Source organism: Lissotriton vulgaris, chromosome 3_1 (genome assembly GCF_964263255.1).
Source record: "Lissotriton vulgaris chromosome 3_1, aLisVul1.2, whole genome shotgun sequence".
Lineage (NCBI taxonomy): Eukaryota > Metazoa > Chordata > Amphibia > Caudata > Salamandridae > Lissotriton > Lissotriton vulgaris.
The window spans coordinates 4,957,275-4,975,156 of NC_141689.1; the positions used below are offsets into that span (position 1 = coordinate 4,957,275).

At 45.4% G+C, this 17,882-nt stretch overlaps 1 protein-coding gene across 8 annotated transcripts in view; it reads left to right on the plus strand.

Moving 5' to 3' along the window:
* The window catches only part of LOC147725801 (uncharacterized), a 626,472-nt gene that overhangs the window by 204,734 nt on the left and 403,856 nt on the right, over window positions 1-17,882 (plus strand). For 7 of the 8 annotated variants that reach the window (XM_086959971.1, XM_086959973.1, XM_086959977.1 and 4 more), the window contains one exon: window positions 15,421-15,537. The exons of the other annotated variant lie outside the window; for it this stretch is intronic. In XM_086959971.1, coding sequence (XP_086816097.1) covers window positions 15,421-15,537 — 117 coding nt within the window. The remainder of the gene's footprint in view (window positions 1-15,420; window positions 15,538-17,882) is intronic. 8 annotated transcript variants of the gene reach the window in all.

The following is a 17,882-nucleotide window of genomic DNA, read 5'->3' on the forward strand; positions in this document are numbered from 1 at the left end:
CCACTCACACAGGCAACACAAATCACACAGCCAACGCCTCACACACAGGCAACACCTCTCACACAGGCAACGCCACTCACACACGCAACCCCACTCACACACGCAACGCCACTCACACACGCAACGCCACACACACACGCAACGCCACTCACACACGCAACGCCACTCACACACACAACGCCACTCACACACGAAAAACACTCACGTTGCCAATAGATCTCGCAGTACGACAGGTGGAACTATTACAATGGCAAATAACAATGCCTTTCACTGTTGTTATCATTTTGAATACATAAAGGGCTTTGTCATTTACACAACCAATAGCTCAAACTTTCCTACTGCGAGACCTATTGGCAACGCCAGTGCTTGTTAAGAGGGGCGTGGATGTCGACCACCGTTGAGATACTAGTGACAAGGGAGTTATAATTTTCGACTGTGCTTTTGTTCACATCGAAAGGCTGTTGCAAATGGAACACTTCGCCAGAGGGGTGTAAGCGTGAGAGAGCCCCCCAATCTCTGCATTTAATTTCCTTGGTCAGCACCGGGGCCTTGTGGGGGCCAGTCGTCTTGTGAAGAAAGAATTTAACCAGTGAGTGATCAGTTCAGTCCATCAGAAGGGTTTCTCCCATTACCACCAAGTCTGGTACCGCAAAGATCAGATCAAGTAGATGACCCGCTTTGTGGGTGGCCTTGGAGGCCAGATGAGAGAGACCAAAACTGTCACAGGTTGAAAGTAGGTTCCTGAGAGCTGAGTCAAGGGTGCCGTATTGCCAAAGATTAAAATCACCGAGTATAAACAACTTCTGGTGAGATAAAGCGATATTAGTCACGGTGGTGATTAGCGCTTGTTGCTGATGAAGGCTGAACGCCCCTGGTGGGCGATAGCAAATTATCCCTGTGACTATAGTTCCGGCGTGGGTCTGGATTGAAAGCCCTAATATCTCGGTGCCCAAAGTAGGGTCAAGAGTAAGGACTTTAATGCTGCAAGAGGCTCTGAAAATGACTCCCACACCCCGCCTCTACCAGTAGGCCTAGGGGAGTGGAGAAATTTAAACCCGAAAGGGCAAGCAAATCCAGGATCGACCAAGCAGTCTGGACGCGCCCAAGTTTCTTTCATGAACAGAACAGAATGTCAAGTTTGTGAGTGTCAATCAGAAGTTGGATTTCTGTGCAGTGTTTCGGCAGGGACCTAACATTTAATAGCCCACAGTTCAGAACATCATCACATAGTGATGAGGGCAGAGATAAAGCTGGCTGTAAATCTTAAATCCGGTCAGGGTATTGAAGAGGCTCAACGTGATCTAACCATTAAACGTGCTGCAGCTTATTCCCATATAGCCGATCAGATAGCGTCTAGGTATAGGCAATTTAAGACAGAATGTTATGAGTTAAATGAGCAAACGGGCAGAATGTTAGCACAAAGGCTTAGACAGAAGGCGGCTTCTAACGATATTATAAAAATTATTGATTTAAATGGGGTAATTCAGGAATCTAAAGCTGGGGTTCTAAAGGCGTTTCGGTATTTTGATCAGGTATTATACAATGAGCCGAATGATGGTAGCGGTGTAGTAAAACATTGCTTAGAATATCTGGAAAAGCTAGATAATACGAAGTTTTTGGGAAATACACAAAACCTTATTAGCGGCCCCTATTTCATGGGAAGAGATTGAAGTGGCTATCCTAGGTCTTGCCCCCGGGAAAGCAATGGGACCAGATAACATACCGCTGGAATTTTATCGGACTTTTCGTAATATGTTAAAACCGGAACTACTCAAAGTGTATAGTCAGGCTTTTCTGGGTTATTCTCCTGACTCTTGGTCCCTGGCCACTATAGTTAGTTTTAATAAAAAAGGAAAGGTGGGCACTGAGCTAGGGTCATATAGACCAATTTCTCTCATTACCTCAGATAGCAAGATCTTTTCTAAGATCTTGGCTAATAAATTAAATGATCTTATGCCCATGCTGGTCTCAAAAATACAAATTAACAAAAAAGGGAGGTAGAGTAAAGATGTAGGATTCTTGCTCCACAGGCTTAGTTACATAAACAAGGGGAATCCTACTGATAGTGTTTAAGAAAAGTGTTACCCACGGTGGTGTGGGAGCACTTAGTGTTTTTTAAAATACCCCTCACTCACCAAAAGGCCCCTTGGTGTCATGCTTCATCATAGGGGTCTTCGCACCCCTCTAGCGGGATGCGGCGTGCTACGACCTACGACTACGCGGGAGCACTTATAGTAATGACTATGTGTGGTGCGTGTGGTGCAAGTGATAGAGATATTTATGTGAGTGGTGGGATTCAGTGAAGAGTTAAAAAGATACCTGGCTCGTGGGTGTATTGGAAAAAACTTTATTCACAACCCCGGGCTGGTACTATTAAAAGAAGTGAAGTACGAGGTTTGATCTGTCGTGTTAATGGGCAGTACCTCATGTGTGCGTCGACATGTTTCGGAGCATGTGCTCCTATTTCAGGACAGGGGCACAACTTCCCCACCTTACTCAAGTTTCACTAGTTTGTAACAAAAAAGTTTTTGTGTAAGTAACAAAAAGTGAAAATCCCACCACTCACATAAATATCCCTATCACTTGCACCACACGCACCACACATAGTCATTACTATAAGTGCTCCCGCGTAGTCGTAGGTCGTAGCACGCCGCATCCCGCTAGAGGGGTGCGAAGACCCCTATGATGAAGCATGACACCAAGGTGCCTTTTGGTGTGTGAGGGGTATTTTAAAAAACACTAAGTGCTCCCACACCAACGTGGGTAACACTTTTCTTAAACATTGTCAGTAGGTCTCAAAAATACAGCACGGATTTATCAAGAAAAGGGACACAACTGATCACGTGAAAAGGATTATTGCTTTATTAGATTGTGCACAGGCCACGGGATCCCCGGTCGGGGTCGCCCTGTTGGATGCGGAAAAAGCATTCGACAGGGTCGACTGGGGGTTCCTGTGGTCAGTGCTGGTATGGTAGGGCTTTCCTATTGAATATATAAATGCAACACGGGCATTATATAGCCACCCTAAAGCTGTAATTTGTGTTGCCGGTGAGGTCTCTGATTTTCTGCCAATAACAAGGGGGACGAGGCAAGGTTGTCCTTGTTCCCCCTTGCTGTTCGCACTTTATATTTAGCCTTATTTAAATTGTTTAGGAAAAAAAGCTCCCGTGAAAATTCATCAAGTAGAATACAAAGTTTTTGCATATGCTGACGACGTCGCTGTTGTCACCTCTGATATTAAATTAGCGTTACCTAAAATAATAGAACGGGCTCAGGAATTCGGCGAGATCTCCGGATACAAATTGAATGTCGCAAAAACGCAGCTGATTCACTCGGCAGAGGGTCAACCGGGCGGCTTGGTGTTCTCTGCTGAAGCTTCTTATCCTGGTATAACAATATCTGCCAAAATAAATGACATTGTACGGCTTAATACTGACCCTATATTAGATTCAGCTAATAGAATACTGGAGAGATTAAATAATTCACACTTATCTCTGTATGGTCGCACTAACGTGTTAAAAATGTTAATAATTCCAAATTTTTTGTATTTGTTTCGTACGATACCCTTGTTGTTTTCCTCTGATTTTTTTTGTAAAACAGATAGAATGACCTCCAGGTTTCTCTGGTGCTACCGGAGATCTAGGAGAGCGCTGAAATGGTGTACTCTTCCTAGAATCAAGGGAGGCTGGGGGATACCGAATTTTCGGTTATATTATTGGGCAGTTCTATTAAGATATATGGACATCTTAATTTTTCAAGATGTCACTTTGGATGAATCAATCACGCCGTCAATTTATGAAATGGTTTTGGGGAAGGAAGTGCGACAATGTTTGGTGAGAATAATAGAGCCCAGTTATTATAAAAAAAACTAAATTTAAAATTATGATAACTGCTTTTCACATTTGGAAGCAGTTTAAAAAAAGATTTAATTGCTGTCTTGGCTTGAATTATTATATGCCTTTATTGAATAACCAGATTCTACCTGAGATTTTTAGAGACCCAGTAATGATGAGATGGAACGCTGCTGGTGTGTGCATATTAGGAGACTTGTATCAGGATAATCAATTTGTTTCCTATTCTTCTTTACAGAAAAAATATAATTTCTCTAGAATGGATTTTTTTAAATATCTTCAAATTAGAATTTTTCTGTAGTCTAAGGGTTTTTTAAGTCCGATTTTGATGAATAAAATTGATATATTAGAATGCAGCAGAAAGGGAAGTAGAACTGGCTTAATATATCAGACGATGGTAACTAGGCTGCAAGATGATTTTTTGTGTATATGCAGATAAATGGCAAAGCAAATTAGAAAAGGAGGAAGTTGATCTGTCTAGACCAATTGAATTGTCAATTAGTATTTTACTTAATGGAACCTTTAAAAGCCAACATTATATGTCTATGTTCGAGGCATATGGGCTGCAGATGGTACATTATGAATAGATCGCCATCTGGTGTTGGGCTCGGATGATTGCACTTGTTTTTCTCTTGGAGAGTCTTTTGTAGCTTGGTGACTCCTCCTTTGGTTGCTAGTGCGCATGGGCATCGGCTCCATCCTTAGATTGTTTTTTTTCCGCCATCGGGTTCGGATGAGGATTGAAGCGCTCCAGATCGACTTCGGAAAGAAGTGACTTTTCGCCGCGTATTCCCTTTCCAATTCGACGGTATTGTTATCGAACGCTATTTCATTTCCATTCCGACGCATTTCGATTCCAACATCAAAGAAAAACTTTGATCTACGTCGACGAACAGGAGGCCTTCTCGACGTGGTCAAGCCCGGAGTCCATGGAAAGGACTCCATTTAAGAAATGTCCAACGTGTGGTGCTAAGTTCCCACACAAGGACCTACACGAGGTGTGCAACCTCTGCCTGTCGCCTGAACACGAATCCAGGGACTGCGAAGCCTGCGCAGCATTTTCTTACAAGTCGACGATTAGAAACCGTCGAGCTCGAAGACATGAGGTTTCCAGAATGCAGTCGGAGGCGATCCCGGAGCTGTTCGAAGACCAGAACCTCGAAGAAGAAGAGGATCATGAAGAACAGTCGGGGTCGGAAGGGGACGAGTCGGAGGTCGAAGAACTCGACGTTCAACAAACCGTGAGTGACGACGTCCCCTTACCAAAAAACCGACCCCGTGCGGTAACGACCCCGCCTTCGAGCCCGGTCAAACCGCTGAAAAAAGTTTCCCCCGCCTTCGGGCCCGGCAACGAAACTGAAACCGAAACTCTCGGCCTCCCACCATGTCGGATCCGAGAAACGGTCGACATCGATTTCGACACCGAAGCTTCACGCAAGAGAAAGCTCGGGATCGAAACATTCCATGTCGAAACCGAAACATGCTTCGACGTCGAAGACTCACTTGGCACCGAAAAAATCGGACTCGAGCAAATCCTCGGTGCCGAAGACACCGAACATTGACGATCATAAGCAAAAGCACCTTTCGGAACCAAAAGCTTCGGTACCGACACAGGAGCAACAAACAGATCCGAAACTAAAGATTTTGTTTATCGATCCACAAACTGGCAAAGTGGTGACGAAGAAGAGGAAGAATGAACAGCTAGAGGACAAAGCTATTCCTTCTAAAAAGAGAACAATGGGGACAAATACAACTCCTCCTACTTCTCCTCGACCTAGGGTCACACCCTCTTCTCCTATTCCTCACACTATGCCAACTATTCCTCTACCTTCTACACCAAGACCATCTACACCTCACACAGATGTAGACAGTGACACGGGAGGGGGAACCTCATGGGGACGATGAATCTATCCCAGATGAGGAAGACCCATGGGAGCATTATGACGCAGGGTCAGATGAGGACAACGACCCACAGTTATATCCCTCAAGACCTTCACCACCTGATGATAACACAGGTTTTGTACAGCTCATTAATAGGGCAGCAAAATATCATAAGGTAGATCTACATACAGAACCTCAGGTAGAGGATTTCCTATTAGAGACACTACCTACTGCACAAAGAACATCAGGTACTCTACCTATGCTGAAGGGTCTTCTCAATCACACAACAGACATATTTAAAGACCCAGTGAGGGCTAGGGTGTTAAACCCAAGAATTGATAGAAAATATAAGGCAGCTCCAAAGGACCCAATATTTATCAAGGGTCAGGTACCTCTGGACTCGCTTGTGGTTTCCAACGCTCGCAAAAGAGCAAACTCATTATCTACGGGAGAAGCCCCTCCACCTGATAAAGAGTCAAAATTAATAGATGCATCAGGAAAAAGAGTAGCATCAGAAGCGGCAAACAGCTGGCGCATAGCCAACACACAAGCGCTACTTGCACGCTATGATAGGGCGCACTACGATGAGTTAGAAAAGCTCATCACACATCTCCCTAAAGAACATCAGAAAAGGGCAGATCGGGGGCGTGGCCGAGCGCGAAGCGAGATGGCCGCTTAGTTTGCGAGCTCCGCTCGCCACGGCATGAATCCTGTCATTATCCTGCCTTCCCCTGCTTGCACAAGCTCGGGGCCGACCTAATGCGGCGTCGGAAGAATTGGAGATTAGCTGGCTGCAACTCTGGAGTTTGGACGTGACCGGCAACCCTCCCTTTTGATCCTTTTCGCCTGGACCGTGACTGAGTCCGACTGCTGGCCGAGGGGCCGGAGGTTGATGCCGGCTGCGGATGTCACTCGAGGACGCGGCTCTGCAGGCCAAGACGCCCATGGCTCGGAACTGCGGGAGGCGGCATCGGAACTGCTCAGACAGTTAACGAGCGCTGCCCCGGATACGGACGCAGGCTCTGGAGATTCCACACCGCCGGCTAGTAAGACTGTTTATTTGTTCTTGAGGCTGCTTATGTGGGCCGGCTGGATGGGCGGGGTCGCTATTTTAGATCGGGTGCAACGCTGCAAGCACTCGTGGACTTGGGGCAGACCTGTGCTTCTTTCGCGGACTTCAGTGACATGAAGGTCGGCAGTCTCGCATGCGGTTGGCGGGTCTGTCCCTGATAATATGACCTCAAGCAGCACAGCGTGACCACTGCCCGTGCTTTTATAAGGCGCCCACAGACTGAGTGACCTGCTTACGGCCAATGTGGAAATGGCGGATCGCTCGTAGCAGCTTAGTGTGGTGACGGTCTGTTTGGTGGCTCTCTTACTAGCTCTTTGGCTAGGTGAAACTGTGTGGGCTTCTGGCGCCGGTTGGGGAAGAAACTACATTGAGTGCAAGAGAGTTTGTGCCGGCCATGCACGATGGAACCCACGGTTCGGGACCTCATTGTTGCTCTGGGCTCCCTCCATCTTGCTTGGGTGGGAGGAGTCAGGGAACTTGGACGGAGACTGGATGCCATTCTTACCCCACCGATGGATGAGAGCTTTGACGATCCAAGAGAGAGTGCTGCTGCTAGTGGTTCTCCACTGGCACCGGATGAAACTGCTATGTACCTACAGGTGGTTCCGCGGGAGGCCCTGCCTAGTGTTGGGGACGGGTCAGAGTCGACCGACCGCGTGAGTGCGGCATTGGGGCCTGAAACTGCAAAGCAGGCGGATTGCCTCCATGGAACTGTCCCTTTGCCCATCCAACCCACGTTGCTTTTATTGTGTCGCGATTTGGGAGGTTGGCCCGAAACCTTGCCATTGCGCCTATATGTCTGGAAGGGCTGTCTTTTCGGCCCCTTGATGCTGGGGTCTCCCACGGAGTTGGTTCTGCCTTGTTTGCCTGGTTACTCTGATCGTCTGAGGTTGTACTGCATTGCTAACTACCAGTGACCATGTATTGATGGAAGGGTCAAAATGGGCCAGGGGTGAATTCTTCTTCCATATATTGAAGGACGGATGCCCGGTCAACTATTGTGATGAGGACGCTCTTCTGATCTGTACTTCGACGCCACCACTGCTTGTCGATTTGTTGGTCTATTTGTGATCAAGCCTGAGCTACTTGGTGTGAGTGGGGGGGAGGGCAGGGGTCTGGTTTTAGTGACTTTCCCCCGTTTCTTCTCTTTCATTGGGGTATTTCTGGAGCGACGGGCACGTTAGTTGGGGGGGGGGCCATAGCCTCTTCGACGTGCAGGGTGGGGGGTTGGAGGGGTGGGGCTCTTGGGTTTGTCTACTCTTTACTCTATGGCCTTTTCCTGACTACGTCTTTCTCTCTAAATTTCGGGTACTCGTTTTGAGGGCGACAGGCACGCTGCTAGGGGGGGTAGGCCGTAGCCTCTGCAGGGGTGCAGGGTGGGGGGTCGGGGGTTGGGGTTCTTGTTTTGTTTTCCCTTAGTTACTATGGGCCTTTTTCTTCTTCTTCTTTCTCTTGTGTTTTCTTTTCTTTCTTTTCTCTCATTTCCTTTGGATTGATATGCTGGGTTAGTGGGGTGCCTCTCGTTGTTCTCCGCTTCTTGCGGTCCTGTGGGAGCTACTAGGGTTGTCTTACGTACCTGGGATGGGCGATGACTGTTGTGTTGCTTGTACGGTTTACGCTTAACCTTTTGATAGTCTTTAGCACTGGTGTCCTAAAAATGTTTGCTGCTTAACTGCTCTGTTGTACGCATTGCCCACTCTGTGCTCACTGCTAGACTGTGCGGCATTTGATCCTTCATATTCTATAAATTTTAAAAATGAACCTTAATTCCTCCTGTCTCTCAGTGGTCGCTCTGGTTATAGTGTACCTTGACATGCTTGCTGTTTTTATCGTTGTGCTACTGAGTTACCGTACATTTGCTAATGTGCTACATATCGTAGCCGAGGCCGGCCAGGTGGTTGTAGGCCCGTAACTGTTTGCTGATACTGCACAATAAAGGTTTTCAAAAAAAAAAAGAAAAGGGCAAATCAGCTTATACAGGAAGGGAAGATAATAACTAACACTTCCATTAAATGCGCCCTGGACGCAGCAGACACTGCAGCAAGATCCATCAACACCAGTATCATGATAAGAAGACATGCATGGCTTAGAGTCTCAGGGTTCAAACAAGAAGTACAAACATCTTTATTGAACCAACCTTTTGATCAGAAGACACTTTTCGGCTCAGGCACAGATGAGACTTTAGAAAAGATGAAAAAGGACACAGAAACGGCTAAGTCAATGGGAGCATTACAACAGCCAACACAAAGGGGTTCCTTTCGTAGATCCACCTATAGAGGGGGCTCAAAAAGTACAGGAACAAGTCAGCAATCTACCTCTTTTACACCAACATCACCCAGAGGTAATTCAAGAGGCAGTTACAGAGGTAACAACAACAAGGGTAGAGGTCGCGGAAATAATAACAACCGCAACTCCCCAACCCCAAAACAGTGACTTAATACAACTTCCCCCCAGACCACATAACACCGGTCGGGGGACGTCTAGCACAGTTCCTACCTGTCTGGGAAAACATCACATCAGACAAGTGGGTGAGACAAATTATCCAACATGGTTATTGCCTAGAACTCACAGCTACCCCACCAAACATCCCCCCCAAACAGCGTCCAATGAGTCAAGACCATCTGACATTGTTAAAAGAAGAAGTACTATCACTACTACAAAAGCATGCCATAGAGAAGGTTCCAAAACATCAACAAGGGACGGGAGTATACTCTCTATACTTCCTAATCCCCAAAAAGGACGGGTCTCTAAGACCAATCTTGGACCTCAGACCTCTCAATGCATACATAAATTCGGAACATTTCCACATGGTCACGCTCCAACAAGTACTTCCTTTACTGAAGAAAGGGGACTTTCTTTCTACACTGGATCTAAAAGACGCTTACTTTCACATCCCAATTCACAAAGCCCACAGAAAATACCTAAGGTTTGTAGTGGGAGGACAACATTATCAATTCAAAGTCCTTCCGTTCGGGGTCACAACGGCACCAAGAGTGTTCACAAAATGCCTAGCTGTGGTGGCAGCACACCTAAGAAGACAACAAATACATGTCTTCCCTTACTTGGACGATTGGTTAATAAAGGCCAAGTCACAAGAAGAATGCCTTCACAACACACAGAAGACCATTCAATTACTGCACCACCTAGGGTTTACAGTGAACTACAAGAAATCCCACTTACAACCAAGCAATATTCAACAATACCTGGGGGCTACTATAGACACAAAGAGCCAAAGCATACCCCAATCCAATCAGGATACAAACAATGGTCACGTTGATACAAAGATTTCAACCACAACACTCACTACCAGTACGAGTGTTTATGCAGCTGTTAGGCATGATGTCCTCCTGCATACTACTAATACCACATGCCAGACTACAGATATGTCCACTACAGGAGTGTCTAGCGACACAGTGGAATCAGGCTCAAGGTCAGATTACAGATCTGGTGTTGGTAGACGACCGTACGCATCGCTCTCTGAAGTGGTGGAACACAACAAACATTTCCAAGGGACGGTCGTTCCTAGAACCGATTCCACAACTGATACTGACAGCAGACGCATCACTCTCCGGATGGGGAGCGCATATGGACAAGTACACACAGTGCAGGGGAAGTGGAGTGTGCAGCAAAAGAAACTGCACATCAACTACTTGGAACTACTAGCAGTATTTCTAGCATTGAAAGCTTTCCAAATGCAAACAACCAACAAGGCAGTCCTGATCAGAACAGACAACATGACTGCAATGTATTACATTCAAAAACAGGGGGGGACACACTCTCTCCAACTATCCAAACTAGCACAGGACATTTGGAGATAGGCCATTCCTCAAAAGATCTATCTGTTAGCAGAACACCTACCAGGAGTTCAAAATCAGATAGCAGACATCCTAAGCAGAGAGTCAGAACAAGTACACGAATGGGAGCTGCACAACCAGATACTGCAGCCATTCTTCCAAAGATGGGGGCAACCAGAGATAGATCTGTTTGCCAATCATCAGAACGCAAAATGCCAAAACTTCGCATCCAGGTACCCACACCACCGGTCCCAGGGCAATGCACTATGGATAAATTGGTCCAACAAATTTGCTTACGCTTTTCCCCCTCTCCCACTAATTCCATTAGTGGTTCGGAAACTGCAACAGCACTCAATGACAATGATACTAGTAGCACCCACGTGGGCAAGACAGCCGTGGTTCACCACGCTACTACAACTATCACAGGTGCCACATCAAAAGCTAAGATTATTACCCATGCACCTTACACAGAACCATGGAGAAATAATGCACCCAGATCCCAAACAATTGAACCTAGCGATCTGGCTCCTGAGGTCATAGTTTGGATACTTAGATTTACCTCCAGAATGTATGGAAATCATTAAACAAGCAAGACGTCCTACCACCAGAGCATGCTATGCAGCAAAATGGAAAAGGTTTGCTGTACACTGTAACAGTAATCACATCAACCCTCTGGACGCATCCACTAAACAGATTATTTGCTATTTACTACACTTCCAGCAATGTAACTTAGCATATACCTCTATCAGAGTTCATCTCGCAGCTATAGCGGCGTACCTACAAAACAGACAACATCTTTCCCTGTTTAAAGTACCAGCAATTAAAGCTTTCATGGAAGGACTCAAAAGAGTCATTCCACCAAGACTGCCACCTTCCCCAGTCTGGAATCTCAACATAGTGCTTACCAGACTAATGGGACCACCCTTTGAACCTATGCATAGGTGTGAAATACAATTCCTCACATGGAAGGTGGCCTTTCTCATAGCTATCACTTCACTCAGAAGAGTAAGTGAGTTGCAAGCGTTTACAATTCAAGAACCATTCATGCAGTTACACCAAAACAAAGTGGTTCTTAGAACAAACCCAAAATTCTTGCCTAAAGTAATTTCAGCATTCCACATCAATCAGTTAGTGGAACTACCGGTCTTCTTTCCAAATCCACAGACAGTAGCGGAAAGGGCCCTACATACATTGGATGTCAGAAGGGCAATATTGTATTATATAGAAAGAACACAAACTTTCAGAAAGACAAAACAGCTATTTGTTGCGTTTTCTCCTACACATAAGGGCAATCCCATCTCTAAAGCAGGCATTGCCAGATGGATTGTAAAATGTATACAAATATGCTACTTAAAAGCAAAGAGGACATTAACTGTTCCTCCTAGAGCTCACTCTACACGTAAACTAGGAGCATCTATGGCATTCTTGGGAAACATTCCACTAGATGACATATGCAAAGCAGCTACCTGGGTTACACCGCACACCTTCACAAAGCACTATTGTGTAGATGTGCACACAACACAACAAGCTAGAGTGGGGCAAGCTGTACTAAAGACTTTATTTCAGACTGTTGCAACAGACACAGGCGACCACCGCTAGGGAGAGAACTGCTGTATAGTCTATTCATAATGTACCATCTGCAGCCCATATGCCTCGAACGGAATATGCTACTTACCAGTATGCATCTGTTCTTGGCATAGAGGGCTGCAGAGTGGTACATGCCCTCCCAGCCTCCCCGGAAACCTGTGTCTGTTCCAACAATATCTTATTTAGATACACTTACATGGGCATTTCTACCTGTATTCTATACTACTCCATCTAACCCTACTATGGCAAAACAATCTAAGGATGGAGCCGATGCCCATGCGCACTAGCAACCAAAGGAGGAGTCACCAAGCTACAAAAGACTCTCCAAGAGAAAAACAAGTGCAATCATCCGAGCCCAACACCAGATGGCGATCTATTCATAATGTACCACTCTGCAGCCCTCTATGCCAAGAACAGATGTATACTGGTAAGTAGCATATTCCTTTTGATTTGTATTATACCCCTACCAAGTTAGCTAAATGGAAATCAAAAAGCGGGGCTAAGTGTAATCGATGTAGTTATATTGCTGCAGACTCAACCAATATGTTTTTTACTTGCCCCAAATGACTTAAATTTATTATGGATGTACAATTTTTTTTGAATGACAGCTTGGGGGTTCAAATTGAATTGTCCGCTGAATTAGTCATTCTTGGAATTCAGACAGATCAAATTGGTATAAGAACGAGTGTAGAAGGTGGTTTCTTATTAATCTGTATGTCGGTATATCGATCCTGTATAACCTCCCGCTGGCTAGATTCTGATCCTCCAGCTTTCCATCATTGGCATTCAAGATAATTATCTATACATCAACTTGAGAACGCTGTGTATAAAGTGAAGGGTTTAAAAAAAAGAAGATATTTGGTCGAAAACTCTGGGCTCCTATCTCAAACTAGATCTGATTTTCTTTTTCTTTATGACTATCGACTGTTTCCTCAAAAAATGTTCACAATATCTCGCTTTTGCCATGCTGGATTTGTATGTTTTTCTTTCTTTGTGCATGATTTATTTTTTTGTATAACTATCTACGGACATGAAATAAATAAAAATATTATAAAAAAATAAATAAAAAAAAAACCCTCTCATCCCAGACCTCCTCCAAATCCACTGCATCTTCTCCAAGTCCCCAGATTTTCTTCCATTTTTTGGGGCACTCCCTACTTTTGTAAATGGTCTCTTCTGCCCTCAGGCACCAATCAAGGTCCCGCTCCCATTGGTCCCACTGTAAAGGAGCTGTCGCCCCCCTGGCCCTGGCAATATTCCTTTTTGCCACTCCCGCCGCCATGGCCAGCCCATATCTTGTCCAATCAGTAGGCCCCTTAATCATTAAAAGTAGCAATCTGGGCTCCCACGGGACCGGAGAGCCCACCACCTCCGCCATTATGTCTGTGTCCTTGGTCCAAATGGGGACAATCTCTGGGCACTCCCATAGTATGTGGTAGAAGGACCCTTCCCCCCCCCAACCACCTGCATGCACAAAGTAGACTGGCACCCATCCCAGGTGTACAGTAGAGTACGGTGGTAGTAAACCCGGTGTAGTATTTTGAGCGGCACCAGCCGGAACTGGACCCGGATTGCAATTTCTCGTGGACTCTGCAGGGCGTCCTGCCACTCGTCTTCGTCCAAGGGGCCCAAGTCCCGCTCCCAAGTCGCCTTTAGTGACACCAAGGGATCGGCAATGTTGTTTATTAACTTGCGATAGATCGTGGACGTGTCCATGATGGGATCAAGAAGTAGTCGATCCTCCATAGGGGAATATTCCGGCATCGGGTAGCCACCACGGATACAGGAACGCAATGCGTGTATGAGACGTAAGTAATGATATCGCTGCGAGTCCCGCAGATCATATGTAGGAGAGTAGGGTCTGCTTCCTATGGTCACCCCCCCTTTTGCAGTGCTTTTCTAGTTTTTAGACTTTAGACTGGCTGTGGCCCTTCTAATCAGGACCACAGCCTAGCTGTTCTCTCTCTAAATTGTAACCATGTACTTTAGGTACATACCAGATTGGGTATTGGATCACCTTTGTGAGCCCCCGTATAGTGTACCATAGGTACCCAGAGCATAGGTGCATCCAAGGCCTACCAGAGGCTGTAGCATGTATTATGCCACCCCTGGCTGATCCTCCAAACTGACACCACAGGTCTGTTCATATAGTCTGGGTAAGGTGGTGTAATCACCCCTTACTTAGATATAGTATCCCTATATCTACCTATATATACACATATACACCTATAAGTCACTCCTATGGTAGGCCTCAACAATCCTGGAGGCAGAGTGCTTCTCCCCACCCCCTCCACTGGACCAGTGTCCTGCATCACAAAATGGCGCCCAGAACTTTTCCTCTCGTTGTGGCCAGTGTGTGTGAATGTATTCTCCTGGTTTCGACGTGTTACCCTCATGCTGTCATTTCGTCGGCTGTGCTCATGTTCAGCGCTACGCCGCACGCTGACAGTGTAATCCAAAGAAACGGCTTCCTTTCAGTCAAGAATGCCACAGCACTCTTGTACAGTTGATGATAAAGTTTTATTCGATCCAGACACAAGAGCAGCATCAAGGCATTTTGGTGCCCCACAGCACCTTGAGCACGACAAAGGTGCTGTGAGCCACCAACCGGGGGCCCTGCAAGTGGGCTGGAATATTTAGTGCTTATGACTTTGATGAGGATTCCCCTGGAAGAGGCATAGGATTAGAGGTAAGCATTGTATCCTTGCCTGCAAATTCCTCACCAATCTCCCCAACTCGTTTCTCACCTCTCCCCTTTCTGAGAAATGGTCGCCCAGCCATCACATACATAAGGTTTTAGGTTACATGGTTAAACGGCATAGCCACTGATCAAAATACTGCAGGCTGTGTCTACCTGTACGGGCTCTAAACAAAAGAATGAGGAACTGGCGTCAGGGCACTATTGTGGCGCTATATGGGTCCAAGGATGTCATGTCCTGGTATGTGTCTGAGGCCGGAATGGAGCCGAACTCCACCTAATGGTGTGGGAAAGCTGTTGGAAAGTTTTTGCATTTTGTCTGGCACCTTGGGACATTCAAGAAGTGAGTAATCCGCAGGTAGGTAAAGCATTCACCAGAAAGATCATTGTCTGGGGTAAGTAACTTGTTCAACATAACTTTCTCTGTGAAGCACGCGTAGAGAGCACAGCTTTATGAATTACAAGTTGGTATGTCTGCTGCTTCTATATTTTCTTTTCTTATCAAATTAATTTGTGTCTTGATTTTGTTTCAATCAGAGACGAATACCTTGAAAAAGTACAAGAGAAAACTTGAAGAGTGTACTGACAAACTGCAACCACGAAGACCAAGAGCAGTCAAAAAAGAAGTCCGGTATTTTGGGCGGAGTGTATATGGTAGGCGTTCTGGGGTGGTTATTGTTGAGGTATTCATATTCATGTTTATTCAGGAAACCACTTTCAAGACCATTGAGGGTAGTTTGTTTGATAGTCTCACTCATCTCTCCTCAGTTTACAGTAGTGGCCCTCCATGCTTAGCTGTGACAGAATCTCATGTTTGTAGTCTTCGGTGTTCTGTATGACTATGGCTTCGCCTTTATCGGCGGGTTTGATGACTATGTCCATGTTACTTTTTAGGGATTCTAGGGCCAAACGTTCTGGTTCGGTGGTATTGTAGTTCACATATTTCCGATGCGCCAAAACTTGGTTGAAATCACGTGTGACTACCTGCTCATAGGCCAGGATTTTATGTGCCATCGTGTGTGTAGGGGTTACATTTAGAGGGGAATCTGAACCCACTCCCAGAGAAGGTAGGTTGGGCTGGCATTTTATGGAAACAATGTTTGAGCCTGATTTTTCTAAAGATTTGGTGTAGTTCTACCTTGAGGCAGAAGCTATTGGGCATCGCAGTTGGGGCTAAAGAAAGGGCTTTCTCTAGGATTTGTTGTTCGTCTGGTTCAGGATGTAGTTAGATAGATTGACTACCGGGTTTTCTTGTGTATGTGTTACCACCTGTAGTGCTGTTGTCTGGTCTGTATGTCCCCGCAGTTGTCCTGTTGGAAATGTGTGGATTTCCTGGGTCTGCCTCTCCCTGCCCCTCCCCTGCTCCAAGTTGATTCTCTCATCCCCCTGGATCTTCCCCAGGGGCGTCCTCGTCCACGGTGCTCCCACCATTGTTCCTCTGTTAAACAAGCATTTGCATTGTAATAGGTCTCGCATTAGGAAAGTTTGAGCTATTGATATTGTAAATGACAAATTTGTTATTTATGTGTTGGTTTTGAAAATAGCGAAATAAATAACTTTGTCATTTACAATGCCAATAGTTATAACTTTCACAAATGAGACACCTATAGCATTTGTACTGCAATATGTGTTGTATTTACGTGACTTAGATGTTTTGATATTACAAATAACAATGGCTTTTAATTTCTTTTAATACTTAAATAAAAGTTATTGGAATTTATAATGGCAATAGCTTAAACTTTTGTAAATAACTTTTGTGAGGATTATATTCAGTGTATTTTATTGTGACGAAAATCCAAGAACAGAAGTGAAATATTAACATCTTTTTGTGACACTTGTAATAAAGCTTGAAACATTGAGAGAACATATTTGAACCAGTTGTTGTTGAATGGTTGCAAATAGTGATGCTGTGGCGACAGATAGTGATGCTGTGGCGACAGATAGTGATGCTGTGGCGACAGATAGTGATTCTGTGGCGACAGATAGTGATGCTGTGGCGACAGATAGTGATGCTGTGGCAACATAGTGATGCTGCGGCGACAGATAGTGGTGCTGCGGCGACGGATAGATAGACAGACAGACATAGATAGATAGATAGATAGATAGATAGATAGATAGATAGATACCCCGTAGCATTTTAAAAGGACCACTTGTCTAATATCCCATCACAGGCCTTTTATTAAGGCTAGCCCCCACTGCAGTACAGATACAGCAGAGGGGTACGTTGTTGCAGTGTAATCACAGTTATTGTGGGGATAGAGCCAAGGGGCCTAATCTTGTAATATAATAGCAGTAATGTGATGGATAGAGTTAAGGGGCAAGGTGGTGCTATATGATAACATCGATAGCGGGGATAGAGCAGAGGAGCACAGTGTTTTGTTATGTGATAATAGTACTGGCGAGGATACAGCTAAGGAGCACGATGTGGTAGGGTGATAGCAGCAATGACGGAGATACTGCAGAGGGCACAGTGTTTTGTTTTGTGATAGTACTAATGTTAAGGATATAGCGAAGTGCTACAGTGTTGTAGTGCGAGTACAGTGATGGCGGGGATAGAGAGGAGCATGGTGTTTTGTGGTGTGATAATAGTAATAGCAAGAATACAGCGGAGGGGCACGGTATTGTACTTTGATAGCAGTGATGGTGGAGATGAAGCAGTAGAGCATGGTGTTGCAATATTAGCAGTGATGGCAGACATTGAGCGAATGAGCACAGTGTTGTTCTGTGATATTAGTGACGGCAAAGATGCAGCACAGGGCCCATTGTGGTAGTGCGATAGCAGCTACTGCGAGGGTAGAGCAATATTTCTAAACATGATACAACATGAATATATAAGCATTTACACAATTTCACAATACATTTCTGCAGTTTTTATTTGATTCACACTATTGCCAAACGAGTCTGTTAGCTGTACCTTTTACATCATTCTTTGCAATATGAGCTGAGTATCTCTGGCAAAAAGGGGCTTTGGAAGATGGGGGGAACCCTAGTGGGCGGTG